The following is a 12,255-nucleotide window of genomic DNA, read 5'->3' as shown; positions in this document are numbered from 1 at the left end:
GAAGGTTATTTTACCTCTATATTTGGGACTGGTACGACCGTTACCGTAATCCTGTGTCCAGTTCTGGTGTACACAATTCAAGATGTTGATAAATTGGAGAGAGTTCAGAGAAGAGCCATGAGAATGATTAAAGGATTAGACAACATGCCTCTCAGTGAGAGACTCAAGGAGCTCCATCTATTTAGCTTAACCAAGAGAAGGTTAAGACGTGACTTGATTACAGTCCATAAGTAGCTACGTGAGGAACAAATATTTATTAATGGGCTCATCAATTTAGCAGAGGAAGCTATAACACCATCCAGTGGCTGGAAGTTGAAGCTAGACAAATTCCAACCAGAAATAAGGCATAAAGTTTAAACAGTGAGAGTAATTAAGCTTTGGATCAAAATCAAGATTGGATGTTTTTCTGAAAGATCTGCTCTAGGAAGTTTTTTGGGGAAACTCTATGGCCTGTGCCATACAGGAAATCAAACTAGGTGATCACAATGGTCCCTTCTGGCCTTGGAATCTATGAATTTATGACTGATCATACCGTGCTCATCACCACAGTGTAGGATGACCAGACAGCAAGTGTGAAAAGTCGGAATGGGGTGGAGGGAAATAGGTACCTATATAAGAAATAGCCCCCAAAATCGGGACTGTCCCTATAAAATCGGGACATCTGGTCACCCTACCACAGTGTTTGAGCACCACATGGCCTTAGTGTAAATGGAAGTCAGTTTTACAAACACTTTGCACTCGTGTAAATGGTGAGACATGGTGCAGGGCAATGTCAGATCAGGGCCTATCCCTCTATCCACCCAGGTTCTCAGATTGGCATCCATTGCTGTTGCATCTGAGAATCTTTATCCATCCATTCATCCCCCTACTCATGTCTCTATCTCACATGTGTGATATATATAACAGGGAAGGCTATAAATAACCTATATTTTGTGTGTTTACACAAAAAGAGAGAGACTCCCACAATTTTTGTCTCCCTGTGCTAACTGTAAGCCATGTCTATCCTTTCCAATCTATGCTGCTTCTTATATTGAAGTGGGAAGCTCAATTTACAGCAAAAATTGCATTTAGAGGAAATGACAGAAATCCTGAGTGATACTAAAAGTCTCCAGAAAGACCAATTTTTTTTCAGTGCAGACTCATTTACCCAGTGAGGGGGGGAAAATGAAGAGAACTTTGTCAGTTCCTCATTGCATTTTCCACCAGCCTCTTCTGACACCTCCATGCACCCACTAGACAATCAGAACATCATGTTGGACATTGCACATCTTCCTTCTTCCAATCCACTGGGGGACTGAAGACTTCTTCATGTTCCTCATTCTTCTTTCCGGCAGATCTCAAATCGGATTGTGCTATATACTTGGAGTTGTGGAGGCACCTTAATGAAAATTGAAGATGACATAAAAAATGATAGTTGAGGCACAAAATATATATGTGTGTGCGCATGTGTATGTGTAGCGTTATGAATCACACCATGCAATGCTCTCTTTAAACTTTTGGACTGTGGCTTTTAAAGTTCTTAGTGTGAAGACTCAACAGCCCCTTCTACTATTCCATGCACAGTCACTCTTTCTCTCATGCCTCACCTATGCTCCTGTAAAAACCGGCAACACCATCACATGATCCTCCTTCAAGTCCCTCTATAAAACTCACCTCTGCAGTGATGCATATAAAAACCTCACAATAAGGGTAGGCAGCTGGTGTGCTGCAACCACTATCTATTGTGCTGACCATAGCATCTCATTAATACCTTGGGATCCCCCTCAGTCTGATGTATCCACATGTTATTCCCCATCTTACCCTGGGCTTGTCTACAAAGGGGAAACTGCCCAAAATGGCTGTTCTGGAATAGCTGCCCATGTGGACCCTCTCTTCTGGAATGAAAGAAATGTTATTCCCGAATACAAGTGACTTTTATTCTGAAATAGAGAGTCCACCAGGAGAGGTATTCTGGAATAGATTATTCCACGGTATCCTATTCCGGTCAATTTCCCCAAGCTGCTAGGCCCCAATCCTGCAAACACTTCTACCATGTCTACACTAGGAGCCCTTTACTAGGATAGGAATACCAGCATACTATACAGGCAAAGTGCTCCTAGTGGGGACGCAGCTATAACCAACAAGGCTGTGTTTTGTACACTATAGTAAAACCGCCCGCCATGAGTGTAACAAGCTATACCAGAAAAGGCACAGCTTCATTAGGGGGTTCTGTTGGCACCGCTACCGCTCTGGGGTCACTCCTCTTCATGCCCCTGACTGACAGCTATGTCAGCAGAAGTCTGTAGTGTAGATCCGGCCATGAGTAACCCCATTAAAGCTACAGTACTCATGGTAGTAAGTTAAATACTTGTGAAAGGCCTGGTCTATGCTACAGAAGTTGTACCAGTATAACAACATAGGAGAGGGGTGTGATTTTTTATGGGTATAGTTATAAGCCCTTGTGCAGATGCAGTTAGAATCATAGAAGATTAGGGTTGGAAGAGACCTCAGGAGGTCATCTAGTCCAACCCCCTGCTCAAAGCAGGACCAACACCCACTAAATCATCCCAGCCAGGGCTTTGTCAAGCCAGACCTTAAAAACCTCTAAGGATGGAGATTCCACCACCTCCCTAGGTAACCCATTTATCTCAGTATAAAGATGCCTTATACCACGGTAGCTTATTTTGCCTCCCAAAACAGAATATAGCTTATTCTGTCCACATTAGGAGGGGACGTGGTCTCTTTAACTCTACAAGCAGCCAAACTTTTACCTTATATCTGCAAACACTTAGGCTTGGGTTATGTCTACACTATGAGTGCTGCTGCAGTTGTGGCACAGTAGTGTCGTAGCGTAGATGCTTCCTACTGTGACGGAATAGGTTTTTCCATCAATGCAGGGAATCCACCTCCCCGACCTAGCAGCACTTATGTCAGGGGTTAGGTCAGTTTACCAACAGCGCTCAGGGGCGTGAATGTTTTTTACACCCCTGAGCAACGTAGCTAGGACAATCTAACTTTTAAGTGTTGACCACGGCTTGGTCTACACTTCAAACTTATACTGGAGTATTGGTCAGAGGTGTGAAAAAAACAGACTCCCGGTGACATAGATATGCCAACAAACCATCAGTATAGGGCTTCTGTTGACATAGCTAATGTCATTCAGGGCGGCAGTGTGGGAAGAAAACCCTTTTTCTGTTGGTGTACATGGAGGGCTACGCCGGCATAAGCTCTGTAGTGTAGATAGTCTTACCCTCATGCTTAACTTCACTGCCATAGGTAGTCCCCATTGAAAGAACCAGCCACAGTAGTAAAATTAAGCACGTTTGTAGCTTTGGGATTTTAGATTGCAAAATTTGGGGGAGGAGCCATCTTTTTTGTCAACTGTTTGTACAGCACCTAGCACAATGGGGGTCCTGATTTTTAAAATGACTTATTAATGAAAACAGGAAAGCTCATTAGAATCAGGAATGGAGGGAAAAACACCCACCACACATTTTTACTTTAAAAACAAAGCAGAATCCTACACATCACACATCATGCACTCCCCCCAACCCTTCTCTGCAGGGCCTTGACAAGTAACTGTTTTGCCTTGTAAATATTATCTTATATTGCGAAACATCAATTGTCTATGTTAATCCATTGTGGTTTCTTCCCTTCCCCCTCAATCACCACCCAACCCCATATAAAATATTGAGCTTAATATTAAAAATTATGGTGGGGCCTTATACAAACTTTGCTACATGTGCTCTGTGTTCATGAGGGAAAGGCTCTATTCCTCTACAGTTTCAGGAGAGATGGCGATTTTAAGCTTCTATTAATTTGGCTGCAAGTTTATATTTCATTGCAAAACTGCCCTTGTTTCTCTGGAAGCCAAGGACAATAGCAAACACACCCAGCTTCACATCTGCCATCTTTAATATGTAATTGGCCGGGGATTAAGGTTGCAAAGGAAGGTCCCACTGAAAGTATTTGATAAAGATATTTCTTTCTTTCACAATACATCTCCCACCCCCTGCCATCCCGTGTCTTTAGTTAGAGACAAACACAAAGCTTGAATGTGGCTGCTCTTGGGATTATTAGCAATTTAAATATTTGGAATTCTCCTAAGAGTTTATGTTGGTTGTGGACACTGGAAACTTGCTATTTCACTTTTCTCACACACACACACACACACACACACACACACACACACACACACACACACACTCTGTTTATTTGCATTCAAAAAGAGTGGAGGGTGGAATTCAGGTTTCACTGAGCTTGCTAAACTCACAGTGGCCCTAAAATTTGATCATGATGAGCCACTGTGCAGGTAGATGGCAGATGTGGCTTGGCTCCTAACATAAAGCCTGCTCCTTGAAGAAATGAATGCTGCTACCTGTTTGGATTGGCTGTGTCCAAAAAAACATGGAGACCACATGTGAAATAGAGCAGGTGCTTTGGAATGGAGTAGGCCTGGCTGAGTAACTTCTCTGATTCAATTAATACAGCCCTGGAGTGCTTCAGACGGAAGCCCATATAGACTCTTGTTTTATTCACATATACAAAGCCTCTTTTTTCCCCCCTTCCCTTTCTAGTGCAAGCTTTCCTAGGTGCCATCTGCATCCAGATTTCAGTTGACAAACAAGGGGAGAGTGCTGCTGAATGAATTAAAGAGACAGGACCTTGTAAATATTAATCAAGATGCTTTTTTCTCTGTTTGGCTCTGCAGGAAGTAAGCAGATGGGGAATGGGACGGCCCTTTTACCCAGCTGAAGAGTGGGGATAACGTCCGCCTAATGAATTCCACCAGCAGAACATTTTTACATAAAATCAATGGCTGGATACGAGGTTTAAATATTTTATTAGACCTTCAAGTGGTCAGAAATGTCTAAAAGTGGGATAAACGCACCCAAGTATTTGCTAGTTTTGTGCAAATGTCCCAGATCTTGTGTAATGAAAGGGGGTGGCTTTCAAGATGGGACAAGGGCCCTTGGAGATTGGGAAAGAAGAATGAATGGAAGAATTGCATTCCAAAATTAACAGTTGGAAATAAATTGGCTCACTTAAATTCTACTCAAGTTTCTAGTCATTCAGGTGTTTCACTAATTCACTGATGTCTTGTGTGGTTCTTTCCAATAGATGGTTTCGTAATAAATCATTACACACAGATTTTTCCATTGGGGGAAAAAGTGCATTTCATTTTGCACCCTGCCTTTGGTAAAAAAAAAAAAAAAAAACCAAAACCAAAACCCTTTTTTAGAGAATGGTTTCTTCAGAGAATTTTCTTCTCCATAACTAACAAGAAAGGCAGAACATGAGTACATTTTAAGCAAAAGTCTTATCTGTTAATTTAATATTAACAAATTGAAATGAATTATTTTAATGCCAATTAACTTGTAGCTGTCCCTTATTAATAGTAATTTAGATTAATATTTCTTGGAAGCAGGAACATTGGGCTCAGTGTTACGTGCTTGGAATATCAACTGGAGAAGAAAACATCACTTTGAGTCATGAGGAGTTGAGCTCTTTCTTTTTTTCCTTCTTCATGTGAGCCCTTGTTTTTTCAGTCAAAACTCAAAAAGTACATCTTTTTAATGGGTGACTGTCTCTAAAGGTTGCTAGTTTAAAAAGACAAGAGGATCATATTAAAGAGGCTTAAAAACTATCCCATAAAAATGAGATTTCATGATTTCTCCAAAGCCTCCAGTTTCAGGATCATTATATTGATATATAGATAGATAACCACCTTTAGAAGAATGCTAACAATCAAGAAGCGTAACATATTCTCTACATTCCTAGTACCTTCTTATTTCAATTAAAATAGGCCAATAGATCAAAATACAATTAAATTAAAACTATTCTACAGGATCCACCTTCCTATAAGGTCTGGCTGATGAAACTAGAGTATAATTAATAATAAATTTTCTTACCCACTGATTCTTCCAAATGAGACTTAACTTGGGAGAGAAGAAAGCAAACCCAGACATCTGAAATTAAATGTTATTGCTGGAGAAGGTGAAGGGGGGGGGGGGCGGAATTAACCAAGGCAGTTGACCATGGCTTTAAGAGAAAGAAAGAAAAGACATTTTAGATTGAAAAGTTGCCTTATAGGTATCAGTAAAGCCACTTTGGGATTTCTATTAACTAGTGTCCACCTGATCTATACAGAAAGTTTGTTGCGTTTCATTACTAAACTCTCACTCACACACACACACACAAACAAGCATGTTCATCCATTTTCATTGCAAAAGTAATTTCAAACTTCATCGGCTAAATGAAGATAAAACGGTGTATTATGGTTGGATACAGGAGAAGGGGAGGGGGAAAGAAGGGGAGGGAGGGATGCTCCATTTAAAAAAAAAAAACAACAACCCCACAGCAAGAAGATGCATGCAAGCGAACTTGGGAGTGTGAGAATAAAAAGGGACTTACCTTGAGCAGCCCAGCAGATATTCCAGGAGGGTCTAGTGGGGTGGGTTGGGGTTGGGCTGGGTTGGGGGGAGGGATGAAGTCATGTCCATTTCTCGCAGCCCAGAGAGAGATCTGCTGTAGAAACTGTTTCCTATCATCCCTCTTGTGTGTTTGCCCAGAGAGAGACTGAAAGTTACAAATTGCTGCCATTAACTCATCAAACAGTCCCTCTCCCAGTGAACCTTGGCCATTGGCCAAGAGCCGGCCACGTGATCCCTCCTGCCAATGTATCGAATTTCAGCTGGCTTTTCCTCGGGCTCCTGGACGGGGAAGTGCCCCATTTGACATGGTGCAAGGCGGCCCAGGGCGCGGGACAAGGGGGCTAGCGCGGGTGGGGGCCAGGCCCATGAGAGAAGGATGAACCCTCAGCCAGAGCTGGGCTGGGGGGGAGAGAGCAGGGCTGGCTATGCGGGGATCTGCCCTGGGGAGCAGAGACTCCGGCATTTGCAGCAGAGGCCGCGCAACATCCGCTGTGCTGGGGAAGATCGCTGCGTGCCGGGAAGGGAGCTCCCAATTGCAGGGCCCCACCCGCCGCATATCCCCTCCCCGCCCGGCCAGCCCCATCCTTTCCCCGCTCCCTCTCGTTATCCCGCGGCTGGGCCCAGGCCCCTTTACACCCCCAGCCAACCTCCCAGCGCCGCTTTCTCCCCAGGTTATAACTCATCCTGCTGCAGTCCCTACCCACCCAGCTCTCCTGACCCCGACTTTCCTGGGGGGGGGCTGCCCCTCTCCTCCTCCGCCTACCCAGCTTGCCTTATTGGACCCCGCTCCGGGGGTCGGGGAGTGGATCGGTACCACGCCTGTAGCCAGGACCCCCCCAGCTGTAACTCTCTGGTGGTGCCAGAAGATAGAGGGGACCTCTCTCAGGATGTTTACGGTGACACGAAAACTTTTGAGTGGATGAGAGTCAAAAGGAACCTTCCCAGAACAGGTGAGTCTGTGATAGAGGCCAATGTATTTAACTGTGGGTGGCAGATCACTTGGAGAGACCAAGTAACGTCACTAGGTAATAAAAGTGCAAGATATTCAGGTGCCCCCCCCCCCCCATAGGCGCATGCCTGTCTCTAAGCAGGTCTATTCGCCTTAAATTTTCTCTCTGTCATGATGTTTGTTATGATTACCTCCAAACTACATTCGTTCTCCCGATCTGATTGTGACTTTCAGAACTTTTTTTTCCAATTAAAATCGTCTTGTGTCTAAGATTACTGCTTTCTTTTTTTAAAAAAATCATTCAAGGGGAAACAAACTTTTATTTTTTAGAAAACACGAGTTAAGAGGAAACTGACAAGTTTGTCTACAATTGGCCAGAATGCTCCCAAAATAATTGTTTGATCTCATAGATGGATAGCTATAATCTTAAACATATATCAAATATTTATTTGATCTGTAATATAGATACGTATACATATATAGTTTGAAATAAATTTTGAACATGGGGATTGGGAATGTGTGTTTTTGAACTGGGTTATTGTTTCCTTGAAAAATGAACCGTTTTTCAATATTTTAAAATGCATTTTACAGGAATCTGACTTTTGTCTCGTTTTAATTTAGGCGCGACAACAACACCTGTAAAAGTAATTTAGCGCAAAATAAAAGAGATGAAACAGCGTCCTACTTTTGTATAATTTTAGCAGGTTGGTAATTAGCAAGTCTGATTTTTAGTTCTGTGCGCTTGGAATTTAGCTTCAAAATTATTCTACAAAAAAATCTGATCTTGACAACGCTCAGTGCATTGCAAAATTCAAAGGGTAGCAGTTATATTCGTTTAGATTACTCCCCAGAGGAAAGTACATGTATTACCTTTTTCAAACAGAGGCGGAAAAACTTTCTCCAAATAGTAAGCCTTGTAATGAAACCATTTTCTGAACTCATCGATAAAATCGGTGTCTTAATAGATAATTAAAAGTTTGTTTACTTCCAACTATATCTGGCTCCTTTCATCATAAATATCTTCCAAGAGATTTATCTCTGACATTTTGCTAAATATTGTATAACTTGAGGGATCTTTTTTTAAAAAATCACAACTTTCTTTAAAATTACCATAGTAGAACCATCTATGCAAACAGATTCTCATTTGCTTCAACCGTTTTCCTGGAAAGTTTATTCCAAGCTTTTGCAAATGTCTGGGTGACGTATTTTTTTTTAAGTTAAATGTTGTTACACAGTATCTCTAACTAACTGGATGTGAAATGATGTATTTTCTCAAGTGGGAGGGGTGGGAAATGCACATTTCGTCCCGGTTTTAACCTTGAAAAAGGAGATCGTTTGGGGTTTCGAAAGGAATTGATATTTTCAAAGGCGATCCAGAGGAACAACCTGAGATTTTAATGTTTTTTAAAAAAATAATCAAACCGAGTTCACTGCCTTCAAGGGATTTCCTCCGTCGTTTGAGTTTAAAGTTCTTTTGACGGCAATAGACAGTGTGATTTTCCAGTTTCTTGAAGTTTGAGTGAAGGGGAACAGATTTTACGTGTGCCAATTGATGTTTGCTTCTCTCCTGTAACTTATCTGGTGTGGGCTGAAGGCAGTGTTTGTGCAGTTTTCTCTTCTGATGATCTGGGTCTATAAACGGCTCCCGTCTTCTCCCGAGCAAAGGGGAAAAGTTATTCAAATAACCAAGAAAGCGGCCGCGTGGGGTTAATATGGTTTTTTAAAGATCAGCTAAAAGCTTTCTCTTTGTTTCGTGCCTTATCTCATTGTTTCACCTTCAAGAGGGGAAGGAGAGGAGTCGGTTAACTGTCATTCACCGAGAGCAAAAATATAACAAGCTGGGGAAAGTTCTTCTTTTTATTTTGCTGATACTGGCCATGTATATATCAATCAAAGAACAAGGATGAAGTTGAAAGCATTTGCAAAACGAAGGAAAAAAGCAAATAAGAGTCAAATGGTTTCAGATGTTTTTAGTGGGTTTCACATACATTGAAAAGAATTTTTTTTAATGTATGCTCATTTTTCAGCTAGATACAAAGGCAGGGGGCTATTCTTTATGCTAAAGTCTAATAAGAAGTGTGTGAGAGAGAGAAGGTGAAAATTAGAAAGACAGAAGGAGACACACAGGAAGGGAAGAAGATACATTAGAGACAGAGAGAGATGGAGTGAGAGATTTGTTCTTTGATTCGAAAGTTAAGATTACGCTGATATGTAAACGCAAAAACTTAGACGTCAGACTCAACTCTGCAAAAACAGATTATCTGCTAAATCTCTGACTCAACGCTGCAAAAAAACAGATGCAGATTATCTCCCTTCATTTAGTGCATCGCTTTAATAGCAGTGTTTGAAAATGTAGAAAGAAAGCTGCAAATGGAGATGCTAACTTCTGCTGCGGCCTGGAGCACGAGACTTTATCCCCTCGGGGAGTGGGGGACCCATTGGGGCTCTAACAAGGCAGTTGGCCACTCCAAGGGAAGAGTTGAAAGTGAAACTACCTGGGGGTTGAGTTATGGCACCAGAGAAGCTAATGGCTTGTAGGGCAGGCGATTCTGGTGTGTAGGGACGAGGCAAGAGAGTGAATCTGCTGCACTTTCCCCCCCTGGCTTCCCCACCCCTCTCTGCCCTGACTGTCTGTGAAACCTTCGTGATCGGCATTAGTGAAAAGAGCTGTTAAGGGTTATTCACTCCGCCGCCCCCCCCCCCCACACACACACACACGTGTTTCCCTCAATCTGAATGTTTCTGGGGGGAGAGAAAGAAAGAAAGAAAGAAAGAAAGAAAGAAAGAAAGAAAGAAAGAAAGAAAGAAAGAAAGAAAGACCCGGGCCCTTTCTACCCATCTCTGGCATGTTTCCCATTATAACCACCTTTCCTTCCCACTTAACCCTTGGGCTCCCGCATCCTGCGGGTGTTCCGCCGCCAGGACGTGTGTGTCAGCCTGTGTGTGTCTTTTAAGGCAGAAAACCCCAGAGCCCCAAAGCAGGGCATTGTACGGTACCCCACCAAGGGGTGTAAAGTGCACATCTCTGACTCTTTATTCACTGCTCCTTCAAAAACCCCAGGGCCGGCTGGTGACTTTCTATGAACTACAGAGCGCAAAGGACTGAAGCCCACGAGAGTCTAAACTGTTTGTTACTTGTGTTTTATATAATGAATATATACATAATGAATTGATAAATACACACGTACACACGCACATATTTTATAACATACACACACACATCTATATAAACACACATATATACACATATATGCATAATTAATATATAGTCCAAAATATACGCATATTACAATACATATTCATGCTGCAAAATAAACCTATATACATACATGTAACTATTTTTCAATATTTACATTGCAAGAGGCATCTACATATATACCTATTGCTAAATACACTCATATATATATAGTGGGAAAGAGGCACATGTATATGATTATTTTGCAGAATAAATACCTATTGCAATAGGAGTATATTTTGCAATAGGGATCTATGCATATAATAAAGAAAGATAATGGAAAGTATATGTGTGGGTGTTGGGGGGGATATTACTCACGAAAAAGGTGTATTTGTATTGGGGGGGGTTCTGAAAGAAAGGAAGGAAGAAAGTTAGCTGGAAAGGGAGCCTGCTAGTTACTAACCTCATGTGTTTTAATAACCATCTCCTCCCCACCCCCCTTCCCTTTGTCTCCAGTGAAATCAGGAGACTGTGGCTTTGCTGGGGAGACAAACGCAGTCTCTCCCAGGACAAACTTCAGCACCAAGCAGCTGACCGAACTGGAGAAAGAATTCCACTTCAACAAGTACCTGACCCGGGCCAGGCGGGTTGAGATTGCCTGTGCCTTGCAGCTCAACGAAACCCAGGTAAAGATCTGGTTCCAGAACCGCAGGATGAAGCAGAAGAAGAGGGAGAGGGCGAGTTTCCCTGAGGGATCAGCTGGCTGGAATGGACCGGAGTCCTCCTCTGACAAATCAGACATCACCTCCCCAGCTACCTCTCCTAGGAGAAGTAACGAGGCTACCACGCCTCCAATCTGACCGAGGCTCTTGCTTTGTTAGAACTTCTGTTCTGATCTCGGGCAGAGAAACAGAAGAGAGACTTTCCCATCAGAAAAGATCCACTCAGCCCCCTGCATTCATCTTGCTGGGGAAGAGAGAAGGGTGCAGTGCTCCTGGCAAACTTTGCAATGGACTTGGGGATGAAAGCACACACCAAAAACATGTGCAGAGACTTCCAGACTCACCACCATTACCACCACCAATAGCACAGGTGCCAGCATTGTGCTGTTACATCGGTGTCCTTCCAATAGATGCAGGTGGTATATTAATAAATGCTGTGCTAAAAAAAAAAGCCACTTTCCCCTCAAAATTCGTAGAGCAGAGGTGAATAGAGAGGGTCAAATATTTTTTTGCAAAAACTTGAACTTTTTACAAAAAATGCAGCCAACAAAAAGTTTTCACACACTCTTGATTCTTTGTGAGTAGTTGTGACATTTTTTCCACTAAAAGTTTCAATTACATTTTTATTCACAATACAGTTCTACTTTTTCCACAAAAAGTTTCTACAACATCTTTAGTCACAAAAAGATTACTAAAAGATTACTAAATTTGTTAGTCTCTAAAGTGCCACAAGTACTCCTGTTCTTTTTTAAAAGATTACATTCATTTTTTCCACAAAAAGGCTCATTTTTCTTGGAAGGGTTTGATGAACTTTTTTTGCTAGAAGTGTTGACAAATTATTTCCCCCCAAAAGTTTTGACATGTGCTTTATTCACAATGAGTTTTGATGAATTTTTTTTCCACAAAAATTCTTGACAAAGTTGTTTTCAATGCATTTTTTTCACGAAAAGTTTAACCATTTTTTCCCCACCAAATAGTTCAATGACGTGTTTTCCA

General features: G+C 42.0%; 1 protein-coding gene across 1 annotated transcript; it reads left to right on the top strand.

Annotated features, from left to right (window-relative positions):
* The first annotated feature begins 6,789 nt into the window (after positions 1-6,789).
* Positions 6,790-11,397, top strand: LOC135892063 (homeobox protein Hox-A1-like). Its single transcript, XM_065419753.1, has 2 exons — positions 6,790-7,363; positions 11,054-11,397. The coding sequence occupies exons 1-2, from the start codon at positions 6,790-6,792 to the stop codon at positions 11,395-11,397; spliced, it is 918 nt and encodes a 305-aa protein (XP_065275825.1).
* The last annotated feature ends 858 nt before the right edge of the window (positions 11,398-12,255 follow it).

Source organism: Emys orbicularis, chromosome 19 (assembly GCF_028017835.1).
Source record: "Emys orbicularis isolate rEmyOrb1 chromosome 19, rEmyOrb1.hap1, whole genome shotgun sequence".
Taxonomy (NCBI): domain Eukaryota; kingdom Metazoa; phylum Chordata; order Testudines; family Emydidae; genus Emys; species Emys orbicularis.
This window is presented reverse-complemented; position numbering and strand designations above follow the sequence as displayed.

Bases quoted from the DNA above. Each gene is read 5' to 3' on its own strand.
- LOC135892063 (XM_065419753.1), top strand. From the start codon at position 6,790: ATGAACCCTCAGCCAGAGCTGGGCTGGGGGGGAGAGAGCAGGGCTGGC. The intron at 7,364-11,053 runs GTGAGTCTGTGA...CTTTGTCTCCAG, and splicing joins AAGGAACCTTCCCAGAACAG to TGAAATCAGGAGACTGTGGC.